This window comes from Notamacropus eugenii, chromosome 5 (assembly GCF_028372415.1).
Source record: "Notamacropus eugenii isolate mMacEug1 chromosome 5, mMacEug1.pri_v2, whole genome shotgun sequence".
NCBI lineage: Eukaryota > Metazoa > Chordata > Mammalia > Diprotodontia > Macropodidae > Notamacropus > Notamacropus eugenii.
The window spans coordinates 96,073,053-96,096,499 of NC_092876.1; the positions used below are offsets into that span (position 1 = coordinate 96,073,053).

The window sequence follows — 23,447 nt, forward strand, 5'->3', positions numbered from 1 at the left end:
CTACACCAACAAAAACATGAATCTTGTGAACTAAATTTAAAATGTATATATGTCTCATATCTCCTCTACCAGACTAAGTTCTAGGAAGCAACTACCACACTTCACTCATTTTTGTATCTCACATAGTGCTGAAGGTTGGACTGATAGGGACCCAGGTGGGCTTACTACAGACTTGCTGGATTGCACTGAAAATAAACACAATTCTTTCTCATAATCAGCCTGGGAACCTATTGGTGTTGAAAGTGTAAGTTCTGAATCTAAAGCAAGGGACCAGGAAATGAGTTTCAAGAAGGAGGCTGTACAGAACACCCAAAGGGCAAAGATGATGTAAACAAATGAAGACAAAGGCAATAGTTACCAGGCACGCCTGGACAAAGACAGAGGGATGAGCAGGGGAGGAAGAAACTCTGGGAACTTGCAGAAGGACTGGGGCTGAATTCCAAAGGGAAAGGAAGAGAGATAGATACAAATCCAGTTCCCAGAGATGGATTCAGAACCCGGGATTAAAAGAAGCGTCATAATGATGCTTCAAAACTTCAAGGATGCATAATTTCATCAGTATGAATCCTGACTTCACCAACTCAGGTTCCAACATCCTCCATACCTTAGTAGATTATTTCTTCAGTTACCACAGTCATAAAAATTCATCAGTTGGTGAGGAACCTCTCCACATACAGCCAAGCTTGTCCTTGAGACTCATAATCCACCACTGGGCCTGAAACCTTTCTAGTACTGCAGACTTGCCAGAGCTTGTATACCACTAAAATGACCTCTCAGAACCCAGAGTCACCAATGAACCAATAGAAAAATATTTCAATCAAGGAATGATTAATAATAATGACAACAGCTCCCATTTATATGGAGCCTTGTGGTTTACCAAATGCTCTCATTCTTATGTTCGGCAAAGATTTATTAAGCACCTATTTGTCAATGAATTATGGCAGACACCGGGAAAGATAAAACAATAACTAAGAAAGGATGCTTTCCAATCCTTCATTTCATCTGGGCTCTATAATAATTCTGTGTACCAGATAGTTCAAATATTATTACCTTGTTACAAATGTGGAAACAGAGATTCAGAGAGGTTAGTGCTTTCCTCACAACAACCTTATGAGGCAGAAAGAATGTCATTATGCCCATTTTCACAAAATCATAGCATTACAGATGAAATCTATCTTAAAATCATCTATTCTACCACTATCATTTGACAGATGAAGAACCCGAGGCATATAGGAGTTAAGAGACTTACTCAAAATTATGCTCCAAGCACACAGCAAAGTTAGAATCCAGTTCTTTTGGTTTTATGTCTAAAGCTCTTTTGTAGCTGAAGAAGCCGAGGCTCACAGAGATAACATGAACTACCCATAAACAAGATGGAAACTGAACTAAGACCTCTTCCTTCTACATCTTGCACTTTGTCCTCTCTACAATCCTGCTTCTCCAAGAAGTCACAATTAGGAAATGACGGAGCCAGATATTAGAAGAGATGAAAAGGCCAGAGATAGGTGCCTAGCAAAACCCAAAAATGGAACGTCGGATTTTGTTTCCAGAGAAGAATAAACTCAGAATGATCTCGATGGATGATAATTTCCATTCCCTGGAACAATCGCGGGAGAGCCTGATGCTAGAGGCTGAAGAGATAGGAAGACATGACTCAAAAAGGCAAGTGGTGACCTGTGGAGCCCCCTCCACTGCCAAGGAAGCAACCTTCCTCCTCCACAAAGGGAACTTTCAATTCTGCCATCAGAAGACAGAGGGTAGGAGATAATTTTCTGTTACAGGGAAAGGCCTGGGGCGATCAACTATTCAAAGTTGAACTCTAGACAGGCCCAGGCAGACAGCCCTAATATCCAAAACCCATTCATCGGTTTAGGCAGCAGATCTGAAACCATGTGAACAGGAAAGTGCTAGTCATTTCTCCTGCTATCACCTAGGGCAGGTGATCACCTAGCACTAGAAAGGAGGTTTCTTTCTTTTTCTAGCACTACGTTCATGGAAGGGGCTGACATCTGGCAACAGCAAGCTCTCTGGCATCTAAATTCCTGACCTTCGGTTTCCTCATTTGTAAAATGATGTGGTTAGACTAGATTGTCTCTGAGGTCTCCTCCAGTTCTACATCTATGATCAAATGATCTAGATAAGAGGTGTCAAACACATGGCCCACAACACTCCCAAGTGCAATCAAACTGACTAAAATGTAATTGGGAAATATTTAACAAAACAAATAAAAACACAATAAAACATAGATAATACCCCATTTCAAAACTAAGTCATTTTGAAGCCCACTGGAATCCTTCTGTAGAGATTACTGGCTCCCATTTGAGTTTGACACCACTGATTTAAATAATAAACACAATAACAATAATAGTCATTTTTTCCCCAGGCATCATGACTTAGTGAATAGAGTGCTGGACTTTGAGAAAGCCCAGATGCAAATCCTACTTCTGACACTAGCAGTGGGACCTTTCAGAGCCTGAAACACCTAACAATTATTTGGATTTACTTAAGTCACCCATTAGGTATTCCCCAGGTTGATGACATTAATATTTCTTATATCTGCATAATTTTCCTAGTGAATATTCTCAGGATTTCTCCTTTGCTATCACATTTTGCCATGTAACCCACCTGTACATTTGCCTCAAATATTAAATAAAAACCACTTATTAAGAGTCTGTGATGATAAATACATTAAAAAAAGGCAACTGTCTCAGGAAGATAGGGAACATAAATACTGATAAACTAAGATAGGTGCAAATAAACTACTATGTGAAGTTCAACCAATCAATCAATAACCATTTATTAAATACTCACTACGTTCCAGGCACTGGCTAAGCACTGAGGGTAAAAAAGACAAAAATAGTCCCTTCTCTCAAGGAGCTCACAACCTGGTGGGGGAGACAGCATGGAAATAACTATGTACAAACAAACTATAGGATAAATAGGAAATAATGAACTGAGAGAAGACATTATTAGAATGAAAGGGAATGGGAAAGACTTCCTATAGAAGGTAGGATTTTAGCTGTGACTTGAAGGAATCCTGGGAAACCAGGAGGCACATAAGGAGGGTAAGAATTCCAGATGTGGGGGATGCCAATGAAAATGCCTAGGGTCTATAGATAGTGTCTCTCGTGTGAGGAACAGTAAGGAGGACAGTATAATTGGATTGCTGAATACCTTGGGGATGTAGGGCATACAAAGACTAGGAAAGATAGAGGAGAAGAAGTTATGAAGGACTCTGAACACCCGAGGATTTTGTATTTGATCCTCCAGATGTCAAGAAACCATTAGAGTTTATTGAGTATTAGCATGACATGGTCAGACCTAACATTCCTTTAGCAGCTGAGTAGAGTTGGACTGAAGTGGGGGGAGACTTGTGGCAGACAGAAGGCCGGCACCAAACTGATGCTAATGTTAGAGGAGAAAATGGGGCATACGCAAGAGATGTTTTGATGATAGAATCAACAGGACTTGGCAACTGATTGGATATGGATGGTCAGAGAGTAAGAAGTCATGTATGACAAATAGGTTACAAGCCTGGGTGGCTGAGAAAATGGTAGTGCCCTTAACAATAATACAGAAGTTAGGAAGAGAGGATGGTTTAGGGTAAAAGATAATTCAATTTCAAACATGTTAAGTTCAAGACTCATCATGGCTGTCCATAAAACTCCCAAGTGTAGCCTGAACCAGATTAAAATGTAATTGAGAAGTACTTAATAAAACAAATCAGAATACAGTACAACATAAGTAATGTTAATTTGTGGTTTCCAAGTCATTTTCCAATGCCTGGTTTCCACAGGCATCCATTTCTATTTGATTTTTATACCCCTGGAACAGCTAGGTCAAGACGTCCAATAGGTAGTTGTATGAGACTGGGTGTCAGCAGAAGAGGTTAAGGTTGGATAAGAAGACTTAGAAAACATCTGCATAAAGATGATCACTGAATCCATGTGAGATCATCAGATGACTAAGTTAAAGAGCATGGAGAGAGAAAAGGGCTCAGAACAGAGCCCCATGGAAAGTCAATGTCCATGTCCAGCAGGTGTTACCTGAATGTAGAATCCAAGAAAGGAGACTGAGAAGGGGACAGACAGATGGAAGAACTATGAGAAAGAAGTATCACAAAAACTTAAAAGAGAGAAAAGATTCAAGAGAGAAAAGAGTGATTAAAAATGTCAAAGGTTACAAAAAGGTCAAGAATGCTGAAGATTGAGATTTGGTGATTAAGAGGTCATTAAAAATTTTGGAGAGAGCAATTTCTGTTGAATGATGACATGAATGATGATGTCAGAATCTAGACTGTGGACAGTCAAAAAAGAGAGAGCAAAGGAAGTGGAGGCACCCATTATAGATGGCCTTCTCAAAGAGTTTAGCCACAAAAGAGAGAAGAAATAAGGGATAACAGCAGAGATGAGAAGGATGAAATGAGTTTTGGTGGGGTTAGGGGAAAGATGGTCATGTGTTAGATAGTAAGGAAGCAGCCAGCAGACAAGGAGAGACTGAAGATAAGTCAGAGAGTGGGGATGACAGAGGAGGCAATCTGTTGAAGGAGACAGGATGGAATGGGATCACTTGCACATGAAGAGGGGCTTGCCCTGGCAAGGAGAAGGGCTACCTCATTGTGTAAGTCAGGGGCGAAGGAGAAGATAGGAGTAAAAGGCATCTAGAAGACTTGAGCTAAGGTAGAAGGAAGAAAAAGCAGCTCTCAGTGAATGCCTCAATTTTTTTTACTGAACATTTATTAAGCACCCACAGAGTGCTGAGCATTGTACAAAATATATAAAAGATTTAGTCCATGCTCTTTTGGAGCAAAACTGTCTCATCCTTTGCATCCGTTTTGCACAGTGTAATGACACTGTTGACATACTGTCACAAAGTGACCAGTTCTTTAGAATTGTACTTGCTTTTAAAAAAGCCAATCTTCAGATCCACAGCAGATATAATTTCTTAATTCTGAAGAATGATTCAAAAAGCCAACTGGTGAAGTTTACTTGCCAAAAATTCCACTTAATGTCCTCCACCTCTGAAGCCACCACCTCCTCATCTTCCTCTGAAGCCTCCCTCACCTCTCCCACCTTTAAAGCCATCACCTCTGCCTCCTCCACCTTTACCTCCTCTTCTTCCTCCTCTGCCACCATCTCTTGGAGATGCTTTTTCAGGTTGCAGAGGCAGCAATTTATATGGGTCAATACAAAACTTATATAATTTTTTAAAAGAAGAGGCCTTCATATTTTCTGACAGTTTAACTGAAAAATAAAAATCTCTAAGCTGTCCAAATATCTCATTTACTTTACCAATCTGATCTTTGTTTTCTAAATAAACTGGAGGATTGAAATAAGACACTTTATTTTCATGTGTTATGCACTTGCAAACAGTGTCATCTTCACAGGGATACAAGAACTCTCCTAACACAACCATGTTTTCCAGGGGGCCCCTAGTTGTTGCCTCCCTTCTCAAAGCCCCTGCGGTTGTAGTCACCGCTCCCCACCCCCCAGGGGCCTCCGCCTTGAAAGGACATTCTCTCCTCCTACCTCCGTTCCATCTCCCTCATGCATCTGGAATCCCTGGCTCCTGGAGCACTCTCTCACTTCACCCACAGGTGCCTCGTGCTCCCTGCTCCCGAGGAACACACGCACATGCACCTGCCCTCAATTTTTTCAATGAAAAATGAACAAGTTTTTGAGCTGAGAGAATGAGCTACGTAAGTTTGAGAAGGAATAAAAAGATGCTGTGGTGAATGAGAACGTGAGAATTTAGGAAGCATAAAAGAATTGCTTTGCTGCAGTGAGGGCCCACTTGAGATTATTTAACATATATTTATAGTGAATTCAATCAGCATGATTGCATATTTTTCTCCAGTTTTGTTTAGCAGCATGTATGTAGGAGTGAAGGCAATAGATAATGGGAATAATCCAGGGCTAAAATTTAGCAGTGCAAGATGGGTGATACAAGAAGCCAAGTGACTTAAGAAAGGAAGCCAGTGTAGAGTTATACTGGTTCACTGGTTCAAGAGGAGGAAGGGAAGAGAGTGTAGCCAGTTTAGGGGTAATGGCCACAGAAAGAACTAAGAGGCCATGTTACTGGAGGTCACAGTAAAGATGAAGATCAGAATTTGAAGTTACAAGAAAGAGAGATGACAGATTGTGATCCAGATAAGAGAATTTCAGAGTTCATCAACATGGAAGTGGAGCATTTGTGGGTGACAGCAGGATCAAGAAAGAGTATGACTGTGTAGGTGAGATGGGGTGAAGAAATAGGTCTTGAGAAATGAGCAAGCTGAAGAACTAAGAGGTAAGGGTGTTTGAAGAATATCGGTATGTACGTGGAATTCCCCTAGTATGAGGGCAAGCATTAGATAAGAAAGAGTGACTGTGAGCTAGGCACTGAACTCAGTGAAGAAAGAAGGAAAATATCTTGAAGGTTACTAGACAACAGTCACCAGAATTTTGATTGGGTAATAGATGTGAATTGAATGAGATGGGAGTACTGAGTGATGGAGGTTGAGAGAAAGTTTAGAAGTAGTCATGGGAAGCAAGCACTATGCCTACTCCTCCACCTCAACTAGTGAGTTGAGGGAAATGAGCAAAAAGGCAGCTGGTGCTGGAAAGGGTGGCCAAGGAAGCTGTGTCACCAGGACAGATCCAGCCTCAGTGAGACCCAGAAGATAAAAGCAGTAGAGAATTAAAAAAATTTAAGATAAAAGCAAGTCTGTTATATATGGAGCACATATTCCAAAGAGCACAGTGAAAGGGTGGATAGGTTTAGAGTGCAACACTGGGAAGGCTGGGTTGAGGGTGATGGGAATAATGGAGTAGGCAGTGGCAATGTAGAATAGAATTTATATAATGATACCTGAGGATTCAAGATTACTGGGATGGGAAGTGTATGATGAGATGATAATTTATTATTTGCTGGACGAATTCAGGAAGGTTATTAACATCACTAGAGGTTTGGCCTCTGGGTAATATCCTTGCAGAGAGTTAGGCAATTCAAGAACAGGGACCAAGGCAAAGAGCTGATAGAATAGTATTTCTCTCCTATTCCCAGAAGTAGAGTAGGTCAAGCCAAGAGATAGGTAGAGGGACCAAGAAGGAGTGGTCTTTTTCTGCCCCACCCCCTCCCAGACCAGAAAGGTACCTTGCAATGAGGAAGAGTCAGACTACAGGACTAACAGAAGATGGAACAGAATTTAATTCGCATGCAACGGCCTAAGCAAAGCTTCTCTGGTGTGAGAACCAGTGACCACTCTTCCTTTATCCCTTTCTCTACCTTCAAAGCACCAACTCAGAAGCCCATGACTCAAAGTTCAAGTCTGGAGATAGCCCAAGTGAGGATAGGATGAGGGTATGTGGATAGGCTCCTGAGATAAGAGGAACCCTTCCTAAAAACAGACTGAAGTCAGAAGCAAGCTACAAATCCTACTAGTCGCCTCCCTCAGGAGCAAAGTGTAGAAGGTTAAAAAACCTCTGATCTATTTGTGCCTTAAGGCTCTCTAACGATAGACCTCATAGAAGAATATCCTTGAGCCCTTCCTATATTACTGGAAAATAAGAAGAGAAAATGATACCAGTTGTATAAAAAAACATGCTATCCCAAGCAATGGTTCCCAAGTGATTACTACTCTGAATGGCCATACCTGTTCCCCGCTCACAATGTCCACTTCAGCTCTTGAGAGCTCTATGTGATGGTTGTAGTCCTTGCCAACTACCTATCCCTGTGACATCTCAGGAAGGCTAAGTCTGGTGTCTGGCCATCACATACTATCTGCTCTGGGATATTTCCTTTTGGCTTGCTACCAATATTCTTGAGCCATTTTCAATTCAGGCCCTATAGGGCCCTTTGTCTTCTTGGAGGATGCCTGAGGCCTGATTGTAGGTCTGCCTCCATCCAGGGTTGGGTCACCTGCAAGCCACCAGCCCCATTGGGGCCTCTTGGTAGAAACAGGGACTACAACTGGCCTGGATTGCTGATTGTGGTCGCAGCCATCTCCCTTCCTATTTCTGAAGAATCACCTCTGGGGCTTGATAAATGGAGTACCAAAGGGCAAGAATCCAAGAGTTATTGATTCCTCTTGAGCAGAAGGAAAAGTAGAAAACTGAGTAGTTAAAATGCCATGTCAGAGAGCGCTTAAGGGAAAGAAAAACATTTTTGTATCTTTCCACTGGTATTATGTCAGCACATAATGGTTGTGAAGTCTAACTAATTGGCTTTAATACACACTTAGCAAAGACATTTCTAAACAGCCAATACAACAGAATAAACATCTCTCTTGGTTTTGTTTATCTGAAAGCACAAGAGGCCAGCCAACTCTTTCTTGCTCTGAGCTTTGAAGGGGTTTGGATATGAGTCTGATGACACCTGCCCACCCATGAGTTTTCAACAAGCAGATTCCAGTGGCTCATGAATGCCTTTCTTCAACAAAAACCCTTATTTGATACCAATACAGATGCCTTTCACTGGGCTGAAGCTCCCTAGGGTAATAAAGAGACAGGACCTCAGGCACGAATAGAACTGGCTTTCACAATCATGTCTCAACCTCAAGTCTCATCTGGAACTTCTTTCTACTTTCTAATGGGTTGAAGCCCAAAGCTGTTGGTATGATAATCTCTTCTGTCCCTCCTGCTGTAACTAACTTATGGCTGACCCAAAAAGGATGGCACTATCCCCAAATCCTTTCTTTTCAGCAAGGCTACTTGAGCAACTAGTTTGGAGCTATGGAGAAAGAAATCAGAGGTAGCCTGGGAAGCTAAAATCTTTGGTACTGATTTATAAAGTCATACATGTCCTAAAGAAATCTAGAGCTTGATCATTGATTATCTCATCTTAGCCAGCCCAAAGGTTTCCCATTTCTTGACAGGGATGGGGAGAGAAGTGGAGTTTAACTTATCACAGAAGGTTAGAACTAGAAAGGGACACACACACACACACACACACACACACACACACACACACACACTCTTCATATTACAAAAAAGGAAACTAAGGCCCAAGGTAGGGGAAGGGGGGGGAAGAAAACTGCCTATGATCATAAAGTTAAAAAGTAACAGAGTTGGGATTCAAATTAAGGGGTACTAATGCCCCTTTTAGTGCCTTGGAAGAAATCAGGCATGAGTGTGCAATACAACTCTCACTATGAAGTATAGCAACCCTGTGACAGAAACGGAAAATAAGTTATTGTGGGGGGGAGGGGAAGAAAGGGAGGGAGTCTAAATAAAAGCAAAAGAAGCTTCTCTACTTCCCCAATAGATCAGCCCATTCTATTCCCCTTCCCACTACTGACAGTACCTTAGTTGCCAGTTCCAAAAGCCTGACACCCCTCCCCTGCTACCTCTCCATTTAACACAGGAGTAATACACCTTTTCCGCTGACACCTGACAAACTCTCTCCCTCAGTTGGTTTCCAACAGGTAAAGGCAGGGGATATAGGCCTTAAAAAGCCATAGATCATGAGAAAAGGAACAGACATTTATTAAATACCTACTATGTGCCAGACTATGCTAAGTACTTTAAAAACACTGTCTCCTTTATCTTCACAACAACCCTGCAAGATAGGTGTTACATTATCACCACTTGAAAGCTGAGAAAACTGAAGAAGACAGAGAGGTCAAGTGACTTGCCTAGGGTCGCACAACCACTAAATGTCTGAGACAGATTTGAACTCCAGTCTCCCTAACTCTAGGCACAGCAAGATATTCACTGGGCAACCAAGATGCCCCCAAAATGTTGTACTGAGACCCGGGGTTCTGAGTATCATTAAGGCAGCATCTGGAAGAGATGGAAAAGTTTATCGAAGAGAAAAAAGGCAGGCCTACTCCTTGCCTTAGTGCCAGTTTATGGACTGACTGGATGTGTATACATGAGTCTCAGCTGTTAACACTAGTGACAGAAGTTATTTCTTCCCCCATATTCAGTCTTGCCAAGTTCACTGAGGAACTCCAGGGGCCCAAGTTCCTATTAAAACACGGGAAGTCATTGAAAGTGTGTGGCTATGGCTTTCCTCAAGACAGACAACTCAGAAAATCTATCTTTTTCTATACACTTTACCCTCTTCACCCTGACTCCAGAGGCTTTGTCTGGAAGGTTATAGGACTGTTAACCTGGAAAGCTATTTCCTTAGACAAAGAAGCCTAAGGTCTAAGCAATAAGGAGAGAGTTGTTAGACCCCCCTCTCCTCCCCCCCCCCCCCCCGCCCCCTGCACCTAATAACAATAATAGTAACTCACATTTCTTTAACACTTTAAACCTTACAAAGTACTTTTTTCATTACTACCTTTGTAAGTAGTACAAGGTTTATTGTCTCCATTTTCCATATGGGAAAGCAAAGGCTTAGAGAGGGATTAAATCACTGGTACAATTTCAAGGTTGCAAATGCCACAGAAATGACTGCCTCAGGAGCCATGGACCAAGAGAGATACACTCAGCAAACATTTATTGCATACTAGATGCAAAGTATTGTTCTCACCTTTAAGAGAGACAAATTTATATAAGACAGACTCAATGCCCTCATGAAGCAAAAGATAAGTTTAGTAACATAAACTCTTGTCAACTAGGTATATGACCTTGGCTAAATTCCTTACCATCTCTATGCTTTGATTGTCTTACTTATCAAAGAAGTAGATACTCTGCTTCCTTCAAATGACAGTTGTAATGATCTACTGAAAGGCTAAATATGGATCACAGAATCTCAGAACTGGAAAGGATCTGAGAGGCCAGCTGGTCCAACCCATGAATCTCTCTCAAATATACTTGACAGGTGGTTCTCAAAGAGTATTCACTCTAAGACCCTAAGTGAAGATGAATTCACTATCTCCTCTGGTAGACACTTCCACTTTTCAATAGCCCTACTTATAAGGAAGTTAATACCTCACAAGTCACTTTATCCCTAATTAACCTCATTTTACAAATGAGAATACTAAAGTCCAGAGAAGGGAAAGCACTAATCCTAATCCATGGTAGTCATTTCCACTTCTCAATAACCCTAAGTGTTAGAAAAGTTAAGATCTTAGAGACAATTTAGTCTTTAATTAATCCTCCCATTTTACAAAGAAGAAAGCAAAACTCCAGAGAAGGGAAATGATGAATCAAGGCAGAACCAAGATTAAAGTGCATCTTTTAATTCCAAGATCAGAGCTCTTTCAAAGGCAGTTTCACCTCTCCCCATCCACTTGCCACTTCCCAAACTCTGATTTAAAGACAATAGAGACTATGTACTTAAGATAATATAAAGTGCTTAAACAGGATGAGAAAATTTTGTTCGACTTATTCTTTCTAGAGGCTAATCCTGGCTTGGGGAATATGGGAAGGGGCTTGGCACAATCAATCTATGGCAGTTTAGATATCACAAAAGTAAGGGGTCTCTTTTGCCCCCAAGAAGTCTTAAGGAAATAGGGAAAAGAAAAGTCTACTTCAACTAAGCCACAAAGAATTCTTACTTTAAGATGATTTTCGCCCAGAAAATGGGGCAAGGGGAGGAGAGGTATGGACACAACAAATATTAGTTAGACACTGGTTTTTTCCACTTTCAAATTATGAGCACCTAAGCAGATTAAAAGCTCCTTCCTGTCTGGTAAACTTCCCCAATCACCAAACTATAACACTTGCTGAGACAGATGGGTGGATAAGTGGGCAGGAATGACCTGCCCACAGTGGTTTCCTGATCTTCTAGTTCCCTAAGAAGGGAACTAGAGAATAGGCCCCTTGTGGATACCCTCCTTGCAGGGCAAGACCAATAAAACCTGTGATATGGCCAGCCAAAGCTTTGCAAAAGCTATACCAGTCCCAAGGTGAGGAATAGCTTTCTCCACATCCCAGCAACCCCAAGAGTGCAGTGTTCCCACAAACACACTTCATCAGCCCTTTGTAATAATAAGTTTATAAAGCATGTTCTCCACAAAAGTTGTGTGATGTAGTACATATATTCACATAACTACACATGTTCTAAGATAGTCACCAACGATCTTGTTCAAAAGAATAGTGTAAGAGGCTATTATGATTTGTTCTATCTACGTAATGTTACATCTACAGCATTTCTCTAGTCTATCAGTCTAATAACTCTGTTTTTAAAAAAGGAAATGCTTTTGTTTTGTTGTTAATGAGGCTATGATGGCTCTTAATAATAACTGCTTTTTTCTAGATATTAAAAAACCATCCCTTTAATAGTAAGTTCCAGAACTCTGACAAGAAGTGAAGCCAGACTCACTAGACTCTACTTCTTCCCATTTTTTGAAAATTGGGACATTATATTCCAATCTTCACCAGAGGTTTACCCTTTTCATCTCTAGACAATGGTAAGAAAATTAAAGGAGAAGTCAAGGATATATAAATATTAAAGAAATGTAAACTCCATAAGAATACTTAACTACATATTCTCTTTCTGAAACACTAGAAGAAAGGTTCTGTCACCTTGAGTCAGTCACTTTCCTTCTCTGGGCCTTAATATAATTATCAGCAAATGAGAAAATTGGAACTGATGATCTTTGTGGCCCCTTCTACTTTTGAAGCTCTATGACTATAACATTGGGATCCTGTCCTCAATACTGAACCACAATAGTCTGGGCATTATTTCTTTCTGGGTTTCTCAAGCCCAAACCTTGTGGCTATCTTCATTCTTCCCTGCCTTCCTTAGTTACAGGAAGTGGTCATACTGCCATTAGTAAAGTACCTCATATAAAACAGGAAGAAGCTTGGGAAATAAAAGCTAGAACCAGGCAGAACTAATAGAATTCATCCTCTCATTCTCTTCAAGAACTCTCTCAGGAAAGGTGAACCTCTGCCAAGGGTCCAACAATCAGGTAAGCAGGGAAAAGAAGTTTACAAGTACAACCCCTAAATTCATCCACCAGAAACTTTCAATGATTCTTCAAGATCCGAAAACAAATTTCTCCTGGTAATGAAGAATTCAAGTTTCTCCACCATTAAATTCCAATTTATCTCTCCATTCATATTGTAGCTTATATCCTCTTTAAGTGTCCTGCACTGCTTCTAAGCTGGTCCCTTCACTAGGTGCTGTACACGTCTAGCATTTCATTTCTTCATGCCATTCCTTACCAATGAAACGTCCCTTTCCCCAATCTCTATCAAAACCCTGCCTGTACTTCATGGCCCCATTCAAATGTCGCGTCCTACAGGGTGCTTTTCCTGAACTACCTGCTCAGAAATGATATTCCTTCCCTGGTTTGCAACACTCACACAACCATCATGATTCATTACATTATAGTTATTTATGTGTCATACCCTCCTACAAGACTATGAGTGCCATGAGGGCAAAAACTATCTTATAACTTCTGCAGCAATACATTCTTTAAGCACAATTGTCTGCATGCATTCAAAGTACAATAAAAAGTGCCTTAGACTAGGAATCAGGAAACCTAAGTTCAAATCCTGACTGCGATCTTTACTATTTCATCTTGGATAAGTCAATTTACTTATCTTAGCCTCTATTTTCTCACTTGTAAAATGAGGATGATAATTTTTTTTTACTATTTCTTTCATGAATGTATTATAAGGAAATTATTTCGTAAATTTTAAAGTATTTTACAAATATGAGCTATAATAGTTGCATTCATTTGGGAACATTAATAATACCTTCAAAGATGTTTTCTCCTTCCTTTTTGCACTTAGTTTCTGAGTTCTTTTCACGAGTTCACCTTTTCTAAGCTTTCACTTTGGGACAAAAAGTCAGGTCCCTCTTCCCCCACACTGTTTTGATAAGGTCAATGATTTACCTTCTGAGGCCTTCCATGCCTTCCATAGGTCCTCCACACTGATGAGTTTATCCTCCCCATGGAACGTGCTGTGCTTCACTGTTGGGTCATGGTAGTTGAGATCTTCCCGCAAAAACTGGGAAAGAGATACACAAAAGTCACACAAACGTGTAGGACAAATGAAGTAAAACATATCCTTTGTAGGAATCCTTTCCTACATACCAGCCTCATCCCAACCATCACTGATGTCACCTTCCTCTGAAATCCCTTGGCCCTTAGATTTTGTATCCTTTCTTTTGGTACTTAATAAACATGCCCTAATAAGGCTTGCCATTTATGTGTCTTGTCTTCTTCCTTGAGGGCAATGACGAGATAGTCTATGTCTCTGGACAAGTAGTAAAAAATAACTATTTTGTGAGTAACTTTCACTGGGGTATTTTAGGATAATTCTCCAACTCCAAATGCTTAAACCGGCCTCTGACATTAAGACAAGACTATCAGATCCACTGCTATTCTTGTCAACACCATGGCTGGGGGGGAGGGGGGGGTCCTGACAGAGTACATGGAAGCAAGATGAAAACCATGATGGCTAAAGAGAGTAGTGAAACAGATGCAATTAGGAGCATGTGAAAGCGATGAAAAATGATGAGATTTAAAAAAGAAAAAGTAGTGCCTATTAATGGTAGTTTTAAGACTGGTCACTATCAATCAACCTGTATTTATTAAGCCTACTATGTGCTAGACACTGTGCAAGGCTCCAGGACGTTTTAACAGATTTGTTTGTAGAAAGTAATTCAGGGTGAAGTCAAGTTGGCAAAGTTAGAGGAAGCATTAGAGTCTAGCTCTCCCCAACACCTCTTCAATAAAGATCTAGAGAATACTCAAAATGGAATTCCGATCAGGAAAGGCAAGAAGTCATGAGTCATTTTCCCAGCCCTAAGCAACTCAAAGAAACAGAGAGATCTGTAGACACTGGGGAAGAGAGCTGGCAGGAGTGTGCAGCCTCTGTGGTGGGAAGCATTGTAGCTCCCAGGGACTAAGAGATACCTGAGACAGGGCACCAGAAAGACATCCCAAGGAATCCTTATGCAAAGGCTAAGTGAGGAATGGGTGATGCCATCTGAAATCTCTGTTGCCCACCATTCAGTGTTGTGTCACAGATTCAGGGCGGAGAAAAGTGGTACCTCTAATTATGTACTGAGCATTTAACAAGTGCTAGGAAGCAAATGATAGCTATGAGATACTGATGTCAGGAACAGTGTCCCACACCAAAGAGGAGATGGCAATTTAGTTGCCTTGAACCTCAAGAGTCTTCCAGAGGGCCACTAGCAGCTGAATCAAATAGCTGTCTTCTGACACAAACCAGAAAGAAGTTGATAGGACCTAAGTCTGGGTTAGGAACTTGCAGATTTCAGACTAAGATGGCATTAAACAAACTTCCCCTTCCATCACACCTCTCTGAGAGCACTGAAAGCTTGCAGGTCCTGAGCCAGTTATGAAAGATCAAAAGGACATTAAGAGGACAGAAGCTCAGACCAGACAGTTCTATCCCCCAAAACATGCAGAGTCCAGCATTAGCATAAATTTCAAAGTCAAAGAGCAGCCTGGAAGAATGAGCAAACCATAAAGGAACACAGAGGTTGAAAAATGACTCTCTAGAAGGCAAGGATCTAGGCCTATAACCAAGAATAACCTATGTAGCAAAACTGAGTATAATTTTACAAGGGAAAAAAAGTAGACCTTTAATGAAATAAAAGACTTCCAAGTATTCCTGACCAGAAGTGAGTAGAAAATGTGACAAACACACACAGTAGTCAAGAGAAGCATAAAAAGGTAAACATGAGTGAGAAATCATGAGAGATTAAACAAGGTTAAATTGCTTATATTCTTATGTAGAAATATGATAAACATGGCGCTCATCACCAGAAGTTATAGAAGGAGTCTAATGAGACTGAGGACTTGGGTGTAATTCTGTTGTGTTTCGATGATCTCACAAAAAGAATGGAATAGGTGAGAAAGAGGAATGCACTGAGGGAGGGAGAAAAGAAAAGGAAGAATAGGGAAAATTATCTTACATAAAGGGGGTGTGCAAAAAAGTAGTTTAAACAATGGTGGGAGAGAAAAGGGAAGGAAGAGACAATACTTAAACCTCACTTTCATCTAAATTGCTCAAAGGAGGTAAGGCTGGGTACAAAAATGTATCTTACTCAAAGTATAAATAGAAAAAAAAAGTGGTTAAGGGAAAAGGAGAACAAAAAGGAGGGCAGATAAAGAGAAGGATTAGTCAAAAGCAAAATTGATTCAAAGAGGAGTCAGTGAAAAAAAGAAAAGGATAAGTACATGAGAACAGGATGGAGGGAAATACATAGTTAAAAATCATAACTATGAATGTGAATGGGATGAATTCACCCATAAAGGAGAAGAGGAGAGAAGAATGGCTTAGAAACCAGAATTCAAGAATATGCTGCTTACAATAAACTCACTTAAAATAGAAAAAAAATAAAGAGTTAAAATAAAGGATTACAGCAGAATCTATTATAATTCAACTAAAGTAAAAAAAAAAAGCTTCAAATAACAACCATAATCTTAGACAAAGCAAAAGTAAAAATATACCTAATTAAAACAGATAAGCAGGGAAATGACATTTTGCTAAAAGGTACCACGGACAATATCAATATTAATAATAATAATATTGGTAGTAAACATATATGCACCAAATGGCATAATATATGAATTCTTAAATGAAAAGTTAAATGAGCTATAGAAAGAGACAGTACAACTATAACAGTGATGGACCTCAATGAACCCATCTCAGACCCAGATAAATCCAAGGAAAAAAATAAGAAAAAAAGACAAGGAACTGAATAGAATTTTAGAAAAGTCCAATACCTAGACATCTGGAGAATACTGAATGAAAAGAGAAAGGATTACGCCTACTTTTCTACCATGCATCAAACATTCACAAAAACATACTATATATTAAGTCATAAAAACCCCATAAGCAAATTCAAAAAAGTAGAAATATAATGCAATACATATTACATTTAAGAAAGGTCATTGAAACAAAGAATAAAAATTAATTGTAAGCTAAATAACTTTTCCTAAAGAAGGAATAGGTCAAAGAACAACCATAGAAGCAATTAATAATAAGACAACAAAACAATATACCAAAATTTGTGAGATGCAGTCAAAGCTGTACTTAGGGGAATATTTATAGCTATAAATGCTTATATCAACAGAAGAGAAAAAGAACAGATCAACTTAGTGGCATGGAACTAAAAAAAAACTACAAAGTCAACACATTTTAAAAATAAAAATTAAACATCAAAATAGAAATTCCAAAAATCAAAGGAAAAATTAAAACTAGGAGCTGGTTTTATAAAGAAAAAAAATATAAACCACTGGTTAATATGAGTAAGAGAAAGAGGAAACTTATCAGTATCAAAAATGAAAAAGGGTAATTCATAACAATGAAGAAATAAAAACAATTAAGAGTTATTTTGCCCAAATATTAGCTAATAAAACTGACCATCTAAATACAAGGAAAAAATATTCATAAAAATATAAATTGTCTAGATAAACAGGAAATAGAATACTTAAATCATCCTACCGTAGAAAAAGAAATTGAACAAGCTATAAATGAACTCCCAAAGAAAAACTCTGAAGACCAGATGGATTTATAAGTAAATTCTACAAAACATTTAAAGAACAATTAATTCTACTACTGTATAAACTTTTTTTTAAAAATAGGTAAAGAAGGGATCCTACCAAATTCCTCCTATGATATAAATATGGTTTTGATTCCTAAAACAGAGTTAAAACAGAGGAGGGGAACCTACAGATCAATTTCTCTAACAAATATTGATGCAAAATTTTTAAATAAAATACTATCAAGGAGATTACAGCAATATATAATAAAGATCATACACTATGACAAGACTGGATTTATACCAGGAAGGCAAGATTGGTTCAGTATTAAGAAAACTCTGAGGATAATTGACCATATTAATAACAGAAGAAGACAAAAATCATTTTATTAAATACAGAAAAGGCTTTTGACAAAATACAATGTTCATTCCTATTAAAAAAAAAAAACCACTTGAAAGTATAGGAAAAAGTGAAGTTTTCCTTATAGTGATAAGTAATACCCCTCTAAAAAGAAAAGTAAGCATTAGGTAAAACAGGGATAAGTTAGCAGATTTTACAATAAGATCGGAGGTCAAATAAGAACGTCCATTATCACCATCACTATTTAATATTGTACTACAAATACTAGCCTTAAATAAGAAAACAATAAAAAGAAATTGAATTAATAAACATAGACAAACAAAATTATACCTTTTGCAGATAATGATGGTTTACTTAGAGAACCTTAGTCAACTAAAAAAACTAAATGAACCAATGAACAACTTCAGCAAAATTGCAGGATATAAATAAACTCATATAAATCATCAGCATTTCTGTATATTACCAACAAAATCCAGTAAGAAGAAAACAGAAAAAGAAACTGAATTTAAAATAATTATGGACAGTATAAAATACTTGGAAGTCTATCTGCCAAGACACACACAGGAACTAAATGAGCACAATTATAAAACACTCTTCAAGCAAATACAGATTTAATCAATTAGAGAAACATTAAGTGCTGGTGTGTAGGCTGAGCCAATGTAATAAAAATAAGAATGCTCCTTAAATTAATTTGCTTAGTGCCACACCAATCAAACCAGCAAAGAATTACGTTATAGAGCTAAAAACGATAATAACAAAATTCATCTCAGGTAACAAAAGGTCAAGAATATCAAGGCAGTGAATCAATGAAAAAAAAATGGGAAGGAAGTAGGCCTAGCAATTACCAGATCTCAAACTATACCACAAAGCTGTAATTATCAAAGCAATTTGGTACTAGTTAAGAAATTGAGAGGTTCATCAGTGTGAGATATTAGGCACCTAACATACAGAAGTAAAGAACACAGCAACCTAGAGCTTGATAAACCCACAGATCCCAGCTACCGGGGCAAAAACTCACCATTAAATAAAAACTATTAAGAACAATGGAAAATAGTCTAGCAGGAACTAGATACAGACCAATACCTCAATGTATATCAAGATAAGCTCAAAATGTTTTACAAAATAACATAAGGGAATTAATGGATCATGGAAGAGTCCACAACCAAATAAGAGACATAGAGATTCACAGAAGGTAAAATGAATGATGTTTATCCCATAAAATTAAAAAGTTTTTGCATAACCAAAAGCAGTGCAGCTAAACTTGGAAGAAAAGCAAGAAATTAAAAGAAAAATCTTGGCAGCAAATTTTCTCATAAAAGTTTCTATGATACATAGAAAATGAGTCAAATTTACAAGAATAAAAGATATTTCCTCAATTGATAAATGATCAAAGGAAAAGAATAGGCAGTTTTCAGAGGAATAAATCAAAGCTATCAATAGCCATATGAAAAAACACTCTAAAGTACTAATAGAAAAATGCAAATTGGCTTACTATCTCATATTCATCAGATTGGCAAAGATGACAATAAAAGGAAAAGATGACACATGCTGAAGCAGCTGTGGAAAAATAGGTATGCTAATGTCCTGATGGTGGAGCTATGAACTAGTCTAATCATTCTGGAAAGCAATTTGGAACTACATGCGAAAAACTATTAAACTGTGCATATTGACTTTTAACCCTTTGATCTTACAACACTAGATCTAGGTCCCAAAGGGAGCAAATAAAAGTGAAAATGACCCTTACGTACAAAAATGTTTATGGCAGTTTTTTTATGGTGGAAAAAACTGGAAACTGAGGGTATACGAGGTTCCCACTTATTTGGGGAATGGCTGAGCAAGGTGTGGTATATGAATGCAATATAATACTACTGTGCTTTAAGAAATCAGGAAGATGGTTTCAAAAAACCTGAAAAGATCTGTATAAACTGATGCAAATTGAAGCAAACAAAAACAAGGGAACAATTTGTACAATAACAGCAATATTGTAAAGGTAATCAACTTTGAAAGACTTAGTAATTACTCTGGTCAACAAAATGATCAATCACAATTGCAAAGAATTCCTGATGAAACATGCTATCCACCTCCAGATAGCTGATGGAGTTAGAATGCAAACTGAAGTATATTTTCCTTTCTTTCTTTGGGCATGTCTAATGTAGGAATTTGTCTTGCATTACTATGAATATTTATAATGGGTTTGTTTTTCTTGCCTTCTCAATGAAGTGGGGGAGGTAGAGAATTTGGAACTCAAAACAAAATGAAATAAAATTTTAAAAGAAACAAAATGGGGAGAGAGACAGAGAGAGACAGAGACAAAGACAGAGTGAGAAACTCAGACACAGGTAAATCCCTGGAGCTCTACAGGAAACTTCTCAGGCATGAACATGTTTTCACTTATGTCTCTCCATATGCCAACCTATGTGTGAAGAAGGGCCAGGAGAAAGAAGTACATTATAACTGTATTATCTCCCGCCTACCTCCAGGTGTCTATTTACTGTGGCTACCTTTGTAACCTCCCCATTGACTGAAAGGGTCACCCTTCTGGTTTAGATAATACCTATGATGCTGTTAAGGACTTCCTGAGACAGTCACATCACAAAATCTGCAACACTGAGACAAAAGTTATCTGAGTTATTCAAAAACTATAATATGAGAAGTCTCTATATTGCTACAAGAGACTCATGGGCCCTGTTAATAGCTACACAGAACTTGGTTAGGGCCCCCAATAGTCCATGTAGCAACCATAAGCACACCCTCAACTCAACTGTAAGTCACTGATAAAGGGATAAGGGATTAAGGACTGAACACAAGATATCTTTTTGTACTAGTCACAATGAGTCTATGCTGCTGAGGAATGGCATGGTAGGGAATTTTACATTTGGATCCATTCTATTCAAAACTCTGTAGTTTCCCTTGGCTTAGCCCTTTTGTCCTGGGTTGACTTTCTAACTCCAGCTGTTCTGTCTCTGTGCTTCCTGCACATGTCATCAACATCATTAGCCTACAGGGAAAAGGCCAGACACCTCAGCCTAGAATTCAAATTCAATCCCATGGTCTAGCCTGCCTCTCTCTCTACAACCTCATTTCACACTGAACCCCCTTCAGCCAAACTGGAATACCATATTTCACTGCATAATCATCACACTCTGTTTTTTTCAGTCTAAAAATTTATTTATAATCTGCTATAATTCTGTTCATCACATCTCTTAAAAAGTAAACTGAGCAGCAATATATACACCAGTGGCATGTGAATACACACTCATCTCTTGTGCATTGTGAGTCATCCTAGAATCAGGCATTGTGTACGTGTAAACAAACCAGTTAAAGACCACTTGTACCATTTTTACAACAAAATCAAAAGAATGAAAAAATAGAAGACAATGTGAAATTGACCTGGAAAATAGATCCAGGAAAGATAATTTAAAAATTATTAGACTTCCTGACAGCCATGATAAAAAAAAAGTGCCCAGACATCATTTTTCAAAAAATTATCAAGGAATACTACCCTGGTATTCTAGAACCTGAGGGTAAAACAGAAATTGAAAGAATCCACTGATGACCTCCTGAAAAAGATCCCAATATTATATTTTAGCAAATTCCAGAGCTTCCAGGTCAAGGAGAAAATATTGCAAGCAGTCAGAAACAAACATCTCAAGTACCATGAAGACGTAGTCAGGGTAACACAAGATGAAGCAGCTTCTACATAAAAGGACCAGAAGACTTGGAATATTATATTCTGGAGGACAAAAGAGCTAGGATTAGAATGAAAAATCACCTGCACAGCAAAATTGAATATAATTCTTCAGGGGAAAAAAATGGATACTCAATAAGATAAAGGACTTTCAACCATTCTTGATGAGAAGATCAGAGTTGAATAAAAAATTTGGCTTTCAAATACAAGACTCAAAAGAAGTATAAAAAGGTAAACAGGAAAGAGAAATCATAAGGAACTTAATAAGGTTAAACTGTTTACATTCCTACATGAGAAGGTGATATTTGTAACTCATAGACCTTTCTAATCATTAGGGTAGTTAAAAAGGAACATATGTAGACAGAGGTCACAGGTATGAGCTAAATATGAAGGGATATCTAAAAAATAAAATTAAAAGGTGAGGGAAGAATGTACAGGAGAAGGGGAAAGGAAGAGGTAGAATGGGGTAAATTATATAAAAGAGGCAAGAAAAAGCTTTTGCAGTGGAGGGAAAGGGAGGAGGTGAGGGGAAGTGAACTCTATTCTCAGTAGAATTGGCTCAAAGAGGGAATAATATAAACACTCAACTGGGTATAGAAATCTATCTTACTTACCCAACAGTAAAGCAGGAGGGGAAGAGGATAAGAAAAAGGGAGGGAGGGAAGAAAAGGTTGTTAAGAGGGAGCACAGATTGGGGGAGGGGTAGTCAGAAGTAAAACTTTTGAGGAGGGAAAGGGTGAAAGAAGAAAAAGAATAGAATAAGCAGGTGAGAATAGGATGGAGGGAAATACAGTTAGCAATAGTAACTGTGAAAAAAATTTGCAGTTTCTCTGATAAAAGCCTCATTTCTCAAACATACAGAGAAATGAGTCAAATTTATAAATAACAGCTATTCTCGAATTGATAAATGAAAAGATATGATCAGTTTTCAGATGAAGTAATCAAAGCTATCTAGAGATACATGAAAAATACTTTTAACTCACTATTGATGAGTGAAATGCAAATTAAAACAATTCTGAGGTGCTACCTCATACCTAATAGATTGGCTAATAGGGCAGGAAAGGCAAATGACAAATGTTAGAGGGAACATGGGAAAAATGATATTTTAATGCACTACGTAATGGAGTTGTGAACTGATTCAGCCATTATGTAGAGCAATTTTAAATGACACCCAAAGAGCTACAAAATCATGCATACCCTTTGACCTAGCAACACCACTAACTGTATCCCAAAAGAGATAAAAAGCAAAAAGGAAAAGGATCTAAATGTACAAAAAATATTTACAGCAGCTCTTTTCTGGGGGTAAAGAATTAGACGTTGAAGGGATGTCCATCAATTGGGAAATGACTGCACAACTTGTGAGTGTGTGATTATGATGGAATACCATTGTACTATAAGAAATGATGAGCAGAATGTTCTCATGTAAGCAGGCTTACATGAGCTGATACAAAGTGAAATGCGCTGTATACAAAGTAACTGCAATATAGTAAGATGATCAGCCATAAAATGACTTAGCTATTCTTAGTAATACAATGATCCAAGACTACTCTGAGGGACTCATGATGAAAAATGCTAACCATACCAAGAGAAAGAACTTTTGGAGTCTGAAAACAAATTGAAACATTTTTTTTTACTTTCTTTATTTCTCTTGGGTTTTCTTCTTGTCTGTTTTCTTTCACAACATGACTATTATGGATATGTTTTGCATGATTACTCATGTATAACTTATATAAGAATTGCTTGCCTTCTCAATGGGAGTGGGGAGTAGGGAAGGAGGGAAAGAATTTGAAATCTGAAGTTTTAAAAATGAATGTTAAAAACTGTTTTTACATGTAACTGGGCAAAAATAAAATACTAAATAAAAGCTTAAAAAAATAGCTTTGATGAATGAAAACAATGTATATTCTGAGGTCCTAGCCATGTCTAGTAGTATTGGGAGAACTTAGGGAAAATATAGCACCCTCCCCACAAATGGATTATTATGTTTCATCCCATTTTGAAAGAGATCATAAATCTATGATCTACGTACATCATAGTTTTTAGAGCTACAAG

The 23,447-nt window shown here is 38.3% G+C and overlaps 1 protein-coding gene and 1 pseudogene across 5 annotated transcripts in view; both read right to left on the reverse strand.

The window, feature by feature from the left end:
* Positions 1-23,447, reverse strand: part of STIM1 (stromal interaction molecule 1) — a 235,567-nt gene that overhangs the window by 77,670 nt on the left and 134,450 nt on the right. For all 5 annotated transcript variants that reach the window (XM_072610257.1, XM_072610255.1, XM_072610258.1 and 2 more), the window contains one exon: positions 13,721-13,835. In XM_072610257.1, coding sequence (XP_072466358.1) covers positions 13,721-13,835 — 115 coding nt within the window. The remainder of the gene's footprint in view (positions 1-13,720; positions 13,836-23,447) is intronic.
* On the reverse strand, positions 4,920-5,615 carry LOC140504884 (H/ACA ribonucleoprotein complex subunit 1 pseudogene; annotated as a pseudogene).